At 41.6% G+C, this 18,934-nt stretch overlaps 1 protein-coding gene across 1 annotated transcript in view; it reads left to right on the forward strand.

Moving 5' to 3' along the window:
• The window catches only part of gse1b (Gse1 coiled-coil protein b), a 198,045-nt gene that overhangs the window by 53,232 nt on the left and 125,879 nt on the right, over positions 1-18,934 (forward strand). The window contains exon 2 of the mRNA XM_061766079.1: positions 5,270-5,408. Within this exon, the coding sequence (XP_061622063.1) occupies positions 5,270-5,408 (139 nt within the window). The remainder of the gene's footprint in view (positions 1-5,269; positions 5,409-18,934) is intronic.

The raw sequence follows: 18,934 nt of genomic DNA on the forward strand, positions 1-18,934 counted from the left end.
TGGGTTAAGGTGAGCTGAAACACTCAACAGCTCAGGGGAAAATAGAAACTAAAAGACTGAGCAGTGAAGCAGTCATCTCCAAAAAGCGGGCAGTCGATAGTGCAGCAGTGGCACTACGGGTGAGCGAGATCGCCAAATGGTGTGCGGTGCGGCCTCGAGGGCGAAGCGTGCCGCCGGCCTCCCTCAGTGTTGCGTGGAGGGCAGCGCGCAACTTCCCGAACACAGAAGGGATCAAATCTTTAAATCCCTTGGAAATGTCAAGCACATTTGATGAAATGTCAGTAGAGCTGCACACAAACACGTGCCAGCCGCACACATCGGCACGTAGGCACAACAGCATTGCAGCATGGCGTTCTAGGGCAGTCACGTCCTGTGGGTGATATCTGCCTCGACTTCCCAAATCCCAAAGGGAGAGTCACTGTATCCCTCTGGACGAATATATTCCCAATGTTGTTATTATGGAAATCCATGACATTTTTACATGAGCAAGCATCTGCTTTGCTCCTCTCTCTAATGCCAAGTAACACAGCGTTCATTCAGTTGGCTTAATTCGCTTATTTGCCTTTTCACCAGATTGCAGGAAGTATTATTTTATTAGTCCATATCCAATGCGTAAGTATTTAAATATAAGATTCACAGGACAATACAAGAGCACAAGAGCTCTAACTAAATTCTGCACTTGCAAAGATGATAATGCTCAGTTTTGATTGACGGGGCAAAAAAGATATTTAATTTGTGTTGGTTGTATTTGTATCACACTAAGAGCTGTTTTGAATACAATGGTACCTCGACTTACGAGTGACCCGACTTACGTGTTTTTCCAGATATGAACCGAATTTGTTTTTTTTTTGCCTTGAGTTCCCTCCAAAAACTGGAGTTTTGAGTGCTAAATGGTGGCAACAACCTTCCCAGCAACCAGTACATAGTGAACAATTCTTTAAAAAATAGATGCCAAGTGCTTGCTTCAAGCTGCTTCTTGCCATTCTCAGTTGAAGTTTAAAACAATGAAACCCCGAAGAAGAATACATGATTATTTAATGAAACCAAAGTCTGTTAGCTTAATGGTAACACACAATGCAAAACGCAATAAACGGGCAAGCAAAACTAACATTCATGTAGTGGTCGTTATAACCCTTTAAAATATTTATATCTCAACACAAAAAGTGCAGCAGCACATGTAGACAGACTATATAACAATACTCACAGCCATATTCTTTATCCTCTGGGAAAAGGTACTACTATTATTGCAGCTCTTCTTTGTTTATTATGAATGTATTATACTGCCCCCTGGTGGCCAAGATGCACACACCAGAAAAGCACAATGGCTATGGGCATTGAAGCATGAACCTATGATTCACAACCTTCTTTACATTCTAGTTAATTGTTATTACTGTTTTTTATGAAGCCCAATACTGTAGAGTACTATTTTTCTTATTAACATGTTACAGAATTTTTTTGTTGGTGATTTTGTGGGACAGGGTTAGATGAATGGCATGTGCATCCATTTCAATTGGTAACAGTACAACCATGGTCATCGACCTTAAACTCTGAATGCATGACACCACTGTATTTAAGCCTCTTGATAAAAGGTAGCCAAAATAATCTCTCGCTATGATGCAGTACAGTTCTGCAACACTGCAAAATTCAACCACAACAATAAATATTGTTAAAATTTACTTCATTGTATAGCTCTTGTATTGTCTCTTGATAGACAGTGTAGATGTACGAAATGGAGTGTCTGGTGGCAACTCAACCGTAAACGTTTCATGTACACTAACAGTCGCCTCCTGTGATGCACCAGCTGACATCTCGACTTGCCATTGATCTCCCCCGCACCCTTGCTGACTAACTGATCGACTTCCTCAAGTGTATTTCCTGTTTAGACCTTCGCCAGTAGATGGGTTCACCCCCGCCGGTGACACACAAAAAAACACGTGTGTCCGTCCCCGTCAATTAATGTTGCGGTTGTCGCACGGCAGATGCTGCACGGCGCTCAGCTATCGATTAGCTCGGCTCTGAAGAACATGTTTGTCCCTTGAGTGCACTAAAAGGATGTGCTTACGCCATGTAGGAAGTCAGTGCTGCAGTTTTACATCACAGCAACTACAACCATAATGATAAACAGATACCTCTTTGACAGTATAAATCAAAACGGAGAATTTTTGGTTTCAAAACGGAGAATTATTAATTTTTTTAAATTATCTATTCAGGTAATAACCATAACTGGAGGTTATCTGTTGATCTCCCTTTTTGTCTTTGTTGGGCAGTGGAAGAACTCATTAAATTCCGCTACGAGACGCAGCTCGAGAAATGTAGTCTCTCTCTTTGCCATTTGATTCACTATAGCATAGAACAGTCCATTAATAACATCTTCCATTAACCAATAAGTGGTCTGTCCACAAGTAACAGATGTTTCAAACAAATACTGTATGGCAGTGCTCAATCGCCCCCTCAATTTAATTCTCTTCGACTTTTCTTAAAGTGTGTTTTAGAGCATGTCAGGTGAGATATGGATTGGGACAGCTCAATCGAGATCATGGACTGACTTGATTGACAGGCATCAACACATAGAGACATAATCAATAGCTATCTACTAGTGTCTATTGGACCTCAAGCACTAATATTGTCTAAACCATTGAGGGCTGAAAGCTTCCTGCAGACTCCCTCTGTGGTTCAAAATCCTCCATTAGCAGCAGATTCCTGCTTGCCGATTAGAGGAGATATTGCACAACAGTGGAATCAACCTCAATTAGTACTACCTCCGTTGATATTTCTCATTTCACCTTCTGACTCTTGCACTGCATCTTACACAGCTCTCTTCCTCTGTGACTCAACATGAGTGTGCACTCATTAACACTCAATTCAGAATGAGGCTTTTAATGACGTCCCTTCATAACTGAAGCTCCCTGATCCAGTCCGTGCCGACAAAACACTCATGTTGTGCAACGTGATGCACTGTAAATAACAAGTGTGGTGGCCGAAGATGAGTCATATGAGAGCAATGGTAGCGTAGTGTGTAGCATCAAATCTTGGCATCCCAGCTCGATCTTTAAGGGCCAATATGCTGTGTTACGCTCACCATCTGTTTTGGAATGTCACAGCAATTGCTTATTTTACAGTCCCTTTTTTTATTTTTTTTTATTTGTGTCCATGGGCACTTTTAATCAAGAAAGGATACCTCAGGAATAATAATGAAAAAAGTTGTATTTTTCTGTAAAATTGATTCCTCATGTTATCTCAGGAAATGCCATTAGCAATATTTGTGTTCATATATATACTGTATATCTGTATTTATTTTATATTTACAGTATATACGTTCTGTACCTTCTGAAATATCTGAACCCTTTGGATTTCTGCATAAATTGGTCTCCAAATATAAAAAGTGGTCTGCGCTTCATCTAAGTCACAATAATAGTCTGTTTAAAGTGATACCTAACGAACAATTGTGTTTTTAATATTTTTATTGTACAAAAACATTCATAGTGCAGGGTGGAAGAAACTATGTAAACCCCTAGACTAACTTATTTTCCAAGAGCTAATCACTGTCAGCAGAGAGCCGACATTGAGTCCAGTCTATGTGGTAAGACTGGTGCTGTTAGGTAAAGCTCCCCTGCCAAATAAACAATCAATTTTCAGTTTTATATTATTGCCTGATGTGAATCTTGATTTACACAAAAGAGCTTTCAAAAACCTAGGATTACGAAGGTTAAGGATTGCCTTGCATTAAACTGGACAGGCTTACAAAGTAACTCAAAAAGCCTTCATGTTCATCAAATAATAATGAGATAATCTATGAATGGAGAAAGTTCAGCACTGTTGTTACTCTCCTTAGAAGTGGCACGGCCTATAATGCTCAATGAGGTGAAAAAGAATCATAGATTGTCAACTAAAGACTTTCGGGCACATGCATCTGTTTAAATGTAAAAAGTAAAACATTAAACAAGAATAGGTGTGATTAGAGGACACCACTGAGGAAGCCACTGCTGTCTAAACAACATTGTGTTGGAAGTTTGCAAAAGAGCACCTGGATATTCCTCGGGACTACTAGCAAACTATTCCGTGGACGGACAATACCAAAGTTTAGAAGTTTGGAAGGAACACAATGTTATGTGTTGAGAAAAGAAATCACGGCATACCCCACCATCGAAACCTCATGTGAAGCATGGTCGAGGTGGCATCGTGTGCTTATTACTTCATGGCCTGGACTCATTGATGTCATCAACGGATTTTTGCAGAAATCTGGGCAATCCGAAAAGATTACTGTATATTTTTATCAATTTGCGTTTCAGAAGGGTATGAATCTCATCAGTCTTCCGGGTCTTCCTCTGTGTTGTTGTTCGTTGTCTCTTTCTCCAGCTGGGTATTATGTTCATTTCATAAGCCCAGGATGCCTCTTTATCTTAGGCTGCTCCACACCTATTTTGCCTGTCTCCCTGCCACTCGTCAATAGAAGGAGCTCCTTTAAAGTCCCTCTTTTCTTGACAGCCACCCTCTACTTCTTCCGCTGCTGGTTACGGTCACATGGCTTCCATCTTCGATGCTATTCCCCGGTTCCTCTCAGCTGTAGAGTGGAGTAGAGCTCATCCAAACAGACTAAAGCTGCCAGAGCTGATCTTTGTCTTTGATTGCACCTGCTTTTTTACTTCTGTAACATCACAGGAGGGATACTTCTTGTGCTGAATCTGCTTCTTCTTGCTCCTCCTCTTTGTCTTTTTATAGCGTAGATGTCAGCACCTCAAATAGTTTAACCAATGTTGGGCCGGATGATAATACAGTTTAATTGCCAATTATATACAATCACTCTGTCTTATTTCATATTAAATTGCAAAATGTGTGCTTTATTTTGTCAAGATTCTTTGGGATTAAAGGGATATTGATTTGATGCCAATCCATCGACAGTCAGGGTTCCAAATCCAAAAGTCTACATTGTTTTGCTTTCTTTCCAATATGTATTTTATATTTGCTACAGAGTAGAGATTTAGTTTATAAATTAAGGTTGATGATGTGTATGTCTGTCTCTGATTTCCTGTTCCTGTTGGCTCAGTCCAGTTTGTAACTCAAACAGTTTAGTGAGCGGTAGTTCTGTAGCCCTATTAATGCTATAGTGTGAAGTTCAATAATGACATTACCATTGGAAGACACATTTATACAATATTTTCATTTTCTTAGTTTACCCACGTATTCTTCTTGGTTTTTGCACATATAAATGCCACTTTAGTCATTGTGTGGCAGTCACTACTTAAAGTTAAAACCTCTTTCTATATTTCAGGCCTGCACTGTGACAGAGGAGCCGACTAGAGCCGGCGAGGAGGCCAACATAAGGACCTCCCAACCGGGAAGGGACCTCACTCCTCATCCCGTGACCTTGGAGCCAGAGATATCCGAGCCCGTCGACCGCCCATGTTCCAGTGAGTCATGCTCTTATGAATGCCAGAGATTAAGAAAGCCTGTGGTTTATTTTTATTTCTAAAATGTTTCACTTGTGTTGGCAGTGTGTCAGCAGTTGTCACCCAAGCTGCAGGTAGCAGTTATGATGATGCATAATTGACTATAAAGGTGTCTGGGTGATGCACGCAAGTCATAATCTGGTGGCTGGTTTATTAACCGATAACTTAAATCTGATTTCATTGTGCAGGGCAATGGTTTGATGACATCATGAGCTAAGTGAAAAGTAGAGCAATAGCCTTGCTTTATATTGTAACAAGCAGAGAGAACTATAAACAGCTTGTAACTACTCATTCTTTAAAGGAAGTCATCACATGCTCACTTTCATCTGCTTAAACCGAAAAGGTATCTTCCGCTTTATCGTTCCAAATCTCATAGATTTTTATGTTGTGTTTTATAAACTACTTCGCAGTGAAAACTTTTTTTTTTTAATTTGCATCATAAATGAGTGGGGGATATCCAGTTGGACAAATGTGCTTGTCTGCAGCCATGCTTTTGTAGTTTTCGCATTCCTCTAGCTTCTGTCACAGTCTGTTTTATTTGGTTAATGCTCCAAGCTTTTTTTTTTTTGGTTTATTCCTTTACTGGAATTTCTTGAAAATGTTGTTAGAAATTTGAGGTACTGTTGAATAGAAGCTAACGGATGAGGATTTTATGCTGAAGTAGGAGCTTGGCCTATAAAAAAAAGATAACGTGACGATGTGTATGTGTACGTGGGAGTGTGCCCTGAGGGATGCCATCACTGCACTGGCTTTAGGAGCTCAGTATTTTAATGGGGAAAGTGCTGATGTTTCCTCTATTTGGTGTTCCTATACCATACTATACTATACTATACTATACTATACTATACTATACTATACTATACTATACTATACTATACCTTATCAACAGGCCTGCTTGATTCTTTTCTTCTTTTTCTTAAAATGTAAATTTTAAGTATTTCTCCACCCACTTCTCTTTATCTCGCTATTCCAACACTTTTATTTATCACTTCCCTATCTCCCTCTAGATCAACGTTCCTGCATACTCAGGCTTCGTCCCTTTTTTTCTCTCAGGCTATTTTCTGTTTAGCCATGAGGGCCCCCCGGTCGTTTACTGAAAGCACTCTTTACTACAGAGCCAGTCTAAACGCAGACAAACATACATGCAGACCCTCTATCTCAACCACAAGTTGGTCTCTGACACTTGGTTAAAGAGTCGTGACAAAGGCCGCAGCACGAACACAGACATGCACGTTGGAGTCTAGCACTCAACATGACTGTCGGTGGTCTCACGGGGCCTGAGAGCTGCGTTTTCATGAGTTATTTAAGTACTCTCCATCCCATTTGTTGTATTGTGGCTCACGTTGACATGGCATGTCCCTCTACTCTGGTGGAAAAAAGGAGGTGCTCACACACATGAACAGAGGATGGGCCCCCTCTGATGGGTTTCTAGTTTCTAGTTGTGCGCGTGTCGTATTGTGTACATCTAATTTCTGGTCACCCCTGCAATTTACACTTATGGGCCACAACACTAGGTGCACCTGCATTGATCCAAAGGGATTTATCAAAGGGCTCACGTGACATCATGCATAACGACAGATTGACTTCAGATATTTTGTGAATCATTAGAGGTGTCCATCCATCCATTCTCTGAGCCGCTTCTCCTCACTAGGGTCGCGGGCGTGCTGGAGCCTATCCCAGCTGTCATCGGGCAGGAGGCGGGGTACACCCTGAACTGGTTGCCAGCCAATCGCAGGGCACATCGAAACAAACAACCATTCGCACTCACAGTCATGCCTACGGGCAATTTAGAGTCTCCAATTAATGCATGTTTTTGGGATGTGGGAGGAAACCGGAGTGCCCGGAGAAAACCCACGCAGGCACGGGGAGAACATGCAAACTCCACACAGGCGGGGACGGGGATTGAACCCCGCACCTCAGAACTGTGAGGCTGACGCTCTAACCAGTCGGCCACCGTGCCGCCTCATTAGAGGTGTGTTTTATTTAAAAAGAAAACAGTCCAATTGTGGATTAGACAGCCTTAGTGGCTTTCTACTTTTGAATTTCCACTTTATTCATGTTTGTGTGTCCTTCCATGTGTTTGTCACTGCATTACACATACTACAGATGTAATTGTCACAAGATGAGGCTTTCAGTGTATTGTGATGACAACATCACAGCTGGACTTGGCAGTGTTTCTACTCTGGCTGCTGGCCAGTTCAATACAATTGCAATTACCCACCGTGGGCGTGTGGAGCGCCACCACTGGGTGCCGGTTGGGGGCGTCCTTCACGATATTTGGGATTTGCTTTTTGGAGGAGGACTGCAGTTCCGTTATCAGAGATTACCACAGTGTCTTAGTCATGTCACATGGGCTCCATTGAGAAACTGTTACAGGGAAAGCCTTCTGGTTGACATGAGAATGATGACTGGGCAGGCGAGAGGGTGACAAGTGACAACCACTGGGGGCATGAGGAGGGACGACACTGCTTGCACACACCCCTTCTGCTACTTTGCTATTATTCTCTTGTGTCCCACCCACAGTGGGAAACGGGGTGAGCCTCCTAAAAGACTTGTCAAGCTTGTCACAGCTCCCACAAAGCCGATAAAAAGTGTGTGTACATAGAGCCAGAACCTTGGCGAGGTGCCACCTCGCTGTCCTCTTTTTACCACCAAGCAAGGTTGAGGTTAAGCTCAGTAGTCATCATAAGTCACAGTTGGGGTGGCAGGAACCTCCAAAATCCTCACTCTGATTTTTCTTTTAATATCAAGGCCAGGAGTCCATTTAGTTCCACTGTAGAACTTTTTTTTTTTTTTTTTTTTTTTTTTTTTTAATGTTGTAAAATATTATCACCTACAAGTCTGTCACCAAAAATCTACCGTTACTGGTGTAACATCATAGCGGTGCAACAAAGTGTAACTCCCCAAAGAATTAAACAAAACCAATCTCAGTGTCAGTCTTGAATTTTAGTACGCAGATATAGTATGCGAAAGTTCAGTTGCATTTAACCTTTAAGGACTTTTTGTTTTAAAACATTTATTTGTTTCAGTTATTATGTGTAATACTATTTGAATTGAGACATTATTTTAATCACTGTTTATTTATTTCCCTATATTTAAGTGAATTGTTAGTGTCCAAGCTTTGAACTTGTAATATCATGTATATATTACAATAATATTCAATAAAAAATGTTCGTAATAAAAGCTCTGTCTTGGATTTGATACATTTAGGCCTACTACACTACTGTCATCTAATGTTGGTCTCGAGGGTGGTGCGTGGAGAGCTAAGTACTTTTTCTAAAAAGTTTGAGAACCACTGCTATGTAAGATGATCAATTGCAGGGGCAATTGTGCATGTATAAATGTATCGTCACCTTCTTGCATTTTTAGATGTTTGTCACAGTCATAACGGCCCTTTTAAGGAAACCCTAATTACGATGCGACCTATGACGAAAATGGGTTTGAAACACCTGGGCGACATGAGCTTGCTACATTTCATCAACAGAGTTACAGCTATCAGCATATTTATCTTCACATGCTCTCTATTTTTGTCATGCAGAATAGCATGCATTAATGTAAGATGGGATATGGATGGGATGATGTATTCGGGTTTTTAAAATGTTTCGTGTACATATGACAACATTGGTTCTTAGACCAAGTAGGGCATCAACCTTGGCTTTGTAATACATCGCCAAAGGCGTGATTTGCTTCATGTTCACGGCACCTCAATAATAGAGACTGCAATTTGTGGGGAGGGAAAAATTGCCATTTTCCTTGTGACTGGAAAAGTCCAACTGAAACTCACATTTCAATCCTTTTCTATTTTGACATAATGAAACCCTGAATTTGCAGCATGCCTATGAATGGTTCCATGACATCTTTTCTTCAGGGGGCTCTGGATCAGCCACAGACGCCTGTTTTTTTAGCCATAGTTTTCGTCTAATTCCGTGGTGATCACAGGATTTTTTTGGGAGAATCAGAGGCCTGTTCTTCAGAGTGGCGCCAGTTCTGGCGGACATTGGGTGCTGGGGGGTGTGGGGGAGGGATTAGTCAGGAGACAGTGGGTTTGGCACTGTGCCACAGTTATTAGCCACTCTCAGGGTGGGCACGAGGTTATGGCTTCACTCAATCGTTGACTCTGTGTGTGTGTGTGTGTGTGTGTGTTTAAAGTGTTTGTTTGTCAGCATGTGAGTCAACCTCCTCTGGTCACACTGACCTCATTGTGCAGTGACTCCTGCTTGATTTGTCCACTCTCCAACACATTCCTCTCTCCAACAAGCTGACAAACAGACCATTCGCCCTCCTCACTTTCAGCACGCCAACCCCCCTCACTCTCCTCTTTCCTGCGGATGGATTTGATTTAGTGACTGTGGTTTTCCATCCACAGCCTGGGAGCCAGCAGCAGCAGATTTAAGGAGAGACCTATAGATTCACAGCCAGCAGAGCGCGTCATTGCTTGGCTCAAGCTCATCAGCAAATACATCAGCAGGACAAAGCACTAATAGATGTGAACCGCCACCATTTAGGAAGTAATGAACCTCTCTTCATTTCATCTCCTTGATTATTTTCTCCTCATGGCCTGCATAAATTTCGCCAAACAATGACAGTAAATGAATTAAAACAGAACCAGAATTCAGCTGTTTAACTCAGTGAATATTTAATATATACGCACACAAAGGGTTTAGCAGACTATATATGTTGGCTTTGCCACTCAGCGCGAGGTCACGGCCCAGTGTTGAGCAGTGAGATCAGGTTCTCGCAGCAAACCTGAGATGACCACTTAGCAAAGACCTCTAGACGCTCAACTTTGACCTCACAGGCACAAGGAAACAGGTGTTCCAGCAGGATTAGACCCGTCCGCCTGCAAACTCGGCCTTGCTTTTTGTCGTCTTATTTACAGCTGCTAAGAGTCAGACCAATAAGGATTGAAGGATACGATCCATAATAGTGTCCAAGAATAAAAATATGTTGTGTTAAAAGATATATAGTATTCTTTACCTCTGCCAAGTGTGAAAATGAGAAGGGGCTTATATTGGACACCTTTTACGCAGAAGCTACACATCCGAATTCCACAAAACTTTGTAGAAGTGTGACACATATTTTAGAGCCAATCCAGATAAAAATCCCCATTCAGTCATGATGGAACTACCCGGAATGCAAACAGTGGACACCTGTTCGTCTAATATCTTGCATCATTCTGCTCATGTCATCTCACACCATCCTTTCTGTACAACAAACATATTATTCGTATTATAGGTTTATGTTGAGTTTAATTACACGATTTTATGTTGAGTTAACTAGCTGATAGCGCAACTGAGAATAGCCATTCATTGGAATCTACTACCTCGTTCTTGTCAGTGAGCACATTGCTGATTGCAGAGATTGGCAGTCGCAACAATGTGCTCAGACAAACAAGAACAAATGCAGCATTTGCTGCCTTTGAGAGGTCTCATTTCACCCCCAAAAAGTTATTTTCTATTGAACTTCAAAGTCATTGTTTTAAGTAGGTGTTATGCTGTTAGAGCTGCATCTTGTCAAGCTCCCGTACTTTAACATTTTTTATTATTTTTTTAATATAAACCAACTGCAAGTACACAATGTACATGCAAACAGCGAAATATTTGCACTTGCTGAGAGGATGGACATTTTTGGCTAATGTTAGCATTTAATGAGCACATGGGGGACCTTCACTTAGCAACATGATTCTGTTAGCAAGCTGACTGTGTACTTTTTGGCAAATATATTTGGAATTTCTGAAATGACAGAGTGGGTATGTAATTTCAGCCACGGCCATCTGTAGACAAAGAAAATTACAAAACACAAGTGTAAATATTTATTCTGCAACTGTCTTTCAGCCTCCACGGAAAAAAAGAATGTTGCTGGAAACGAAGGGTTTCATAGGGGCAGTTACCCCACAATGACAGGGTGAACAGCAATTTCAGGGACGTCCTATGATTGTGAAAATAGAATACACATGATCAAAATGATTTGTTTGCTCCAATAACATGCCGAGGGCAATGTAAAACATCTTTTTACTTTGTGTCATTTAACAACTTATGATACACTGCAGTTAGCAGAGCAGTGTGTGCGACATGCCAAAATCACGTACATCCGGTGGGGAAAAAAATGGTATGATACGTATCATTGCAGAAATGTTTGGCCGCTTATAATAAGACCTCAGTTTTCTTATTCTTCTGCATTTTCATGAGTGAATCTGACGAGAACACCAAAGGCGCTTTATAGTAATATTAACCCATTCCACAATTTCTTTGTTCTAGAATTCAGTTTTTTTTTTTTAATGCTATTCTAACATGAAGTTGCCCTGTGCCTTTAGATGCATGGCTGAAATGTATTATTTTTTTATGACAAATTGATCTTGAGATCCCAAAATCGGTCGTCAAATAAATAGTACATGATTAAGCTTTTTTTGCCCCCCTTCCTCCCTTTTGTTGCTTTCCTCCAAACCCTGCAATGTCAATTATCCCTTCCACGGATTCTCCCTCCCCCTCCTCCATCCTTCTCTCTTCTCCTCTGTCGGCTGTGGCTAAGTGCTTTTTGCTGTCTCTCTGCAGGTGGCACTGTAATAAAGCCTGTCAGGAGAAGGGACTGGTCGTACTGTCATATGCTCTTGTTAACTCCCTACACCCCCCCACCACATCCCTCCTTCCCATCCTCCCCGATCACCAGCACTATTGCACTCTTATTCTCAGCTTTCATTTTCCCTTATTTGCTTTTTTCTTGCCTGTCTTGCTCTTCAAATCAAAATGGGTGGTTTCATCTCTCATATCGTCCTGCTCCCCTGATTTCCTTAAGAGCTGGAACAAGAAGCCCCCTGCGACTTCACAACCTATATCTTTCGTTCCAGTGGATTTTAAAAAGCACCAATATATTAGGTAATTGAGATCAGCGACTTCCTAATGTGGACTCTACACTGGTTTGTAACGGTGAAAATAGCGTCTCTATTGTTGCCATGGCAACCCTGGATCAGCCGCTTTAATGGCCTGAGATACTGGTGGACCAGCCAGTACACGTCATGTTTTGTGAGCTCAGAGATGTGTGTAGTGTTAATCCAAACTTTGCTGCACACCAAAATTATCACCGCCCCCCCCCCCCCCCCCCCAAGACAAGATAACACAGATTAGTTTTTGTCAGTTTTAGCCTTCATAAATTAGTAAACAGCTCCAAATGCATGTGGTATTCGCATTTACCTCAGTCGCTTAAACTTGAATTAAACTTTCTGCCTGAAGGGGGAGGCCTGGAGCAAATCCAGTCTCTTCTGCTAACTAACATGCATCTAGCAGGATTCACGCATCAATTACTTAGGTCTCTGTTTTCATTTTGTCTTAAGTGTGATCACAGTATGTGGGCTGATGAACACATGTAGGCATGAATGCATGTTTGTGTGTGTGCTGTGCAGTCTCCAAAAGAGCACCGGCATCTTATTTGCAGCAACCACATGATGGCAACACTGAGCCCCGTCTTGAGAGAAACCTTGCAGCTCCCTATTCTTCGCGGTACACTGTTAGACACACACGCACACACACAAGGTGATAGTGTGCTTTTAATAATTTAGTCGTGGCCATGTTAACGGCTGACAGAGAACATGGCCTTTCTACTCTGCTGGTAGATCACTGGTGCTTGATTCTTTTTCACTCTCACTCTTTCTTCCCACCTGTTCCCTTTTTTATTGTTTATTTAGTGTTATAGTCTAATTAATGTAGTACAATCCCTAGAATCAGAATTAAAGGATCATATTAGGAAAACTGTTATTGTAAGTACAGTGGTGCCTTGATATATGAGTCACTCGACTTCAACTCAACTCACTTCACAACAAGCAGCAGTTTGGCAATTCTTAAAACAAACATAACCCAAAAGTTGTATATTTATTTGCCCAGTTGAGCTTTGCTGTCAAACTAAACATAAAATAAAGAGAAATACACGTGTATTTCAAACAACAACTAACAAAACATGCAAAACGCCATAGACGGGCTAACAAATAGCATCGGTGTCAAAGTGTCATCACCCTTTAAGCAAGGGATATTTGAACAGAAACAGTGGAGCAACACGTAGAAAGACAATATAACAATACTCACAGGCATATCGCTGGCTCTGGGGGGACTGTTCACATCTGCAAAACCATCACTTCTCTGGAAAACAAAACAAGACAAAAAAAACGGCATGTTTGTTCAGCCATTCACATTGCATCGTCAAAGACAGCAATCCATTTTCTAGACTTCAGATGGGTCAATAATTCGTCACAACAACAGACCCATGTGTGGTTAATTTGTGAAAAATATGAAATTGAGCCACTTTTTTTTTTTTTTTACCACCCAACAGTAATGATAAATTCTTTATCCTTTGCGAAAAAAGACTAATGTTTCTGTAGCTTACTATATCAGTTGTGAGGCACTTCTTCGTGTATGTCAAGGTGCACACACAAGAAGGAGCAGCACAATGTCCATTGAATTAAAGCAAAATAGTGTGACAAAAACTGTTTAATTCGTTACATTCTATTTAATTACCGTTTTTTTTTCATAAACTACATTAAAGCGTGATACTTATTAAAAAACACAATTTGTTGTTTTCTGGGGTGAAGACTGGAACGGATAAAGTGCATTTTCCTTCATTTCATTAGGGAAAAGAATGAAAACGAACAGATTTTTATACATCGCTTCATTAAAAACCACAAAACCATTTTTTAGAGGTGTTAGATACCTGCTTTGATTACACTTTTCTACTATTTCCAGTCACACAAAGGCTAATATCGATTTCATCTTTTGTGTTTTGTGAGCAGATATGTTGTGCCTGTTTTAACTTGAGGGAAACAATTTTGGAGTTTGGCCTTCAAATTCATTCCATTCTGCATTTCAGTTTTTTGTTTTTTTTAATTTTATTTTTTTACCTAAACTACTTTGTACTCCACACTTATGTCACCATTCTCTTGGGGGGGAAAAAAACAACTGCCACTGAAAATAAATGCATGTCATTCTGCTTAAGCACAAACACTATTATTGCTGAAACTGTGGCACTGGGATTCAGGAAGTGTGTGTGAGTGTGTTTTGTGTGTGTGACGTGGGTGAAAAATAATATGACCCTAACACTAATCCAATCACATCCACTAAGCAAATTATGGCTCCAGCGCACCCTGTTTCTCGCTTTTCATTTCCCTCTCTCTCAGTTGCGCCATGAGGCTGTTTCATGTGGTCTACGTGGTTTTCAGCTTGTGCAGGCTCTGTGTGTTTTTCTGGGCTTTGCCTCACTTCAACAATTCCCCCGCCTTCCTCCTCTATGATAAAATCAGTATGAGTGCGTGTGCGGCCATAGGAGCCTGGCGTTGCAATCTGGCCAGGCTCAGGCAGGCTCAGGGCGGATTGAAAGTAACGCGTCCGGCGTGCGACGCCCCCTAGTTGGGACTCTGAACCAGCCTCTCTGGCTCCAGGCAGGCTGGTTGGAGTCCAGCACGGCGTGGAGAGGCGGTGCTTCATCTACCTCCCATGAGCCCCCACGCTCCCCCCCCCACTCCAACTCTCCTTGTGTCTGTCACTTCAAAGAGCTCCTCATTTCTACGTTGCTTTTTTTCTTCTTCTTACCTCCGCTGTTGCCACCGCTTTCAATTTTCTGCATTTCTTCCGCCCCTCCTAGGTGTTTCTCGCATCCCGCTCTCTCACACAAACACTTGCACAGCCCTTGAATACGGGGTCACGATCGAGGCGTACCGTTAATTAGCCGCCAGTGGTTGTTATAGCAATATGATGATAAGGTGTAATTAATTAGGTGGCGTGTGCACAGTGGGAGAGAAAAGAGGCGGAGTGAGAGGAGAGAAATACATGGCTATTAGGCCTTCTTTTATCCACCAAGCTCCTAATGAGAAAAAATGAGACACTCCCAAGCCGGGAAAAAAGCATTTTGTCCTTTTACATGTTCTCTCTGCCTCTCCTCGGCTCGTTGTTCTGTCACCGCCTTGATTCTGTTTCATCTGCCTATCTCATCCGAGCTCTTGCTGGTGGGGTGCCGGTGAGTTGGACCTACTCGACAATTGTATTTCCTTTATGAGCGTACAGCCTCTGGGACACACTCATGCATATGTTGCTGACAGCGACAGTATCCAAAGCTCAGATAGCATAGCAAAGTTTTTTTTTTTTTTTTTTTTTAAACCTGATTTAAATGCAATCCTGTTTTTAATTGGAGCTTCTCTGCTTCCATGCCGCTTTGTTCAGGAGAAAATAACAAGGATTTGAAGAGAGGAAAAGACAAGAGGTGCACAAGCGCTCCGCTGTATTGATCCTCTCAGCAACTCCTCGACAGCTCTGCATGTCAACAACCGTGTACGTTTTGTGTGTCAAAGGCTCGACCACGGTGCAATGCGTCTGTTTACCACCCCGGCGGAGAATCTCAACTGTTGTCGACCTTTCCACTCCTAACCACTTCATGCATATTTAAATGTGCACAACCAAGATACTCCCGTTTGACTAACGCTGGGATGAACTAGTGTAGTATAGCAGCACACATGCAACATTTATATCGCATATAAAGTCACTGGATACTTTAGAGCTTTATTACAAAAACTTTCTTTTAAAAGATAATGACGATCAGTTTTGATCAACATTGTCAAAGAGGTATGAATTACCATACACCAAGGCGATAATATACGGGTCACGTGTTTCTCTTGATTCTATGATTAGACAAAGCTACTTCGTTGAGTTTGAAAAAAAAAATTTCAAGATTGTGAAAGGTCACAAAAGATGGGTAACATTTAATTGGCATTTAATTTGTAATGTGTGTTTCTCCCACCAGAAGGACTTGAGTTGAGAAACATTTCTCAGTTCAACAATTCATTTTGGAATAAGCATATTTTTTTAAAATTTGCAAGTTTACCAATTTATTTTCTTTTATGGCCTTGATGGGGGTCTGCGAACTACTGACTGCCGTAGATGTTAGCAGGATTACTCACAAACGATCCATCCATCCATCCATCCATCCATTTTCTTTACCGCTTATCCTCACTAGGGTCGCGGGCTGCTGGGGCCTATCCCAGCTACACCCTGAACCGGTCACCAGCCAATCGCAGGGCACATAGAAACAAACAACCATTCGTGCACACATTCACACCTACGGGCAATTTATAGTCTTCAAATAAACTACCATGCATGTTTCTGGGATGTGGAAGGAAACCGGAGTGCCCGGAGAAAACCCACCCAGGCACGGGGTGAACATGCAAACTCCACAAACTAATTAAACAATTTCCACATGGATGAAGGTGGTCTTGTTTGCAAAAGATTTTGTGAGTAATGCATGAATCACAACCCTTTTATAGGGCAAGAAGCTTTGTTAACTTAAAACCTCAGTCAATATGGATGCTACGTGTCTCACTATAGCGCTTTAGAACCATGTCATGTCTCTCAGCTAACAAAACGAAGAATGTTAATAACGATGAAACCTTTATATGTGTGTGTAGTAATTAAAATATGTGGAATACAAATGGATTTCCAAGTGCCCTATAAAGGTGTCAAAAAAAGCTAATTATTTTGCAATCGATTACTTGTATTGAATCTCAATATTATATAGGTGTACCTGTACAGTAAGGTTATATGTTCGTGCAGACAGGCAGCTACTGTGGATATACAAATCTCTACACACCCTTGTTCAAATGCCAGTTTCTGTTATCTAAGAATATATGTTTTGCAATTGTGGCCAAAAAGAAGGTTTAAAATTTTTGCAAAAACACACTTGAAATCTCCCAAATGCATGTGGGAAAATCTGTTATTGTTAGATTGAACCAAGGTTGAACTTTTGGGCCATAATTATAAAAAGTATCTTTGGTGCGAACACAACTCTGCGTATCCCCAAAAGAAGAAAATATCTTCAGAGAAGGCATTGACCTTTATTTGCCGTTGATCTGAGGCACTTATTACTCTCGGTCGCAATAATGATGGAACAAGTTTTGAAATGATTTATCTTGGTGTCATTTTTTTATATCACAAAAACCTGGCGTTTCAACAGGGGTGTGTAGACTTTTTATATCCGCACACACGCACGCACGCACACACACACACAAACAAGCACACCAAACAGGCCATGTCACACAAATGCTGTAGATCCATATCTCGTTTCTTTACAACCCCCTGCCATCATGTTAACAACCCGCTTTTCTTCCCACGATCCTCCCTCCCTCACACACACACAACTTGAAGTCTCTCATCCACTTCAACTATCATTTCGCTTCACGAGGTGTGCTAAGAGAAGCCTGTGAGGTGGGCCGCCACTCCCTTCCTCCTTCCCTCCCCTTCATGGAAGATATTGATACGGTCCACAAGTCGGACGTGCCTCTCTCTGCTTCCTGGAAATTGACGGCAGGAGGAGAAAGTGAGGAGTCTGTCGGGTACTTCTAATCTGCGTACATATTGGCGTCTGTGTTTGTATAAGACGAGGCCTCTGCGAGTGTGCCCCGCATGCAAAAGGGCGCATTAACGGGAGGTGGTTTGGTAGGTTAAGCAAAGGAGAACCGTGCTAATTGAGGGAGTACAGAGAGTCAGAGATGTGGACTGATGGGGACTAAGGCTCTGTTTATGAGCACTGTGTGTGATACTGTTACTATAAACAGGAGGTCAGATGACGAGTGGATCTTTATAAGGTCTTTCTCGCCAAGTCAGCGTGTCGAAAAAGAACTCGTCATTAGCCTGCGTGTGACTGCGGTTTGTGTTGTGTAGTTGCACTCAGAGACTTCACACTAGGCAGTGTTGCACTTTGTGTTTTGTTTTACAGTGGCGCCTTGACTCACAAGTTCAATTTGTTCCGCGACCACGCTTGTTACTCCGAACACATATGCATCTCAAATCATCTTCCCCCATTCTAATGAACGGAAATTCCATTAGTTCGAACCAGCCCTACATTGTGCTCCTTCTGGTATGCGTGACCTCGCCACCAAGGGACGTTGTAATACAGTCATGAAGACACGTGAAGGAGAGTTTCACAACTGACTCAGTAAGCTGCAGTAATATTAGTCTTTTTTTCCCCACAGACAATAAAGAATATATGCCTGTAAGGATTGGTATATTGGCTGTCTACATGTGTTACTACACCGTTAGTGTTCAAATATCCGATGCTTTTAAAGGGTTATGACACCGCCAGTATAGATGCCATACCGATGCTGTTTTGCATTTTGTGTTAGCATTAAGCAAGCAGCATTCCCAAGGCAAAGTTGTGTGGTTGTTTTAAATGAGCAATGTGTAATTCTCATTATTTTAAGTTTAGTTTGACAGTCAAGTTCAATTGGGAGTGGCAATAAACAGCTTAAAGCGTCTTTTTTCTTTTTAAAGAATTCTTCGCTGTCTGCCGAACTGCTGCTTGTTGTGCTGTGAGTTAAATTTGCTGCCCCCATTTAGCGCTCGTATCTTGAATTTCTGCTCGTAGGTCAAAGGAAAAATATCAGCCGAGCGATGGCTCATGTCTCGAAAAACTAAGTCAGGTCACTCGTAATTCAAGGCACAGCTGTATCAGTAACAAAAACA

Source organism: Phyllopteryx taeniolatus, chromosome 2, assembly GCF_024500385.1.
Source record: "Phyllopteryx taeniolatus isolate TA_2022b chromosome 2, UOR_Ptae_1.2, whole genome shotgun sequence".
Lineage (NCBI taxonomy): Eukaryota > Metazoa > Chordata > Actinopteri > Syngnathiformes > Syngnathidae > Phyllopteryx > Phyllopteryx taeniolatus.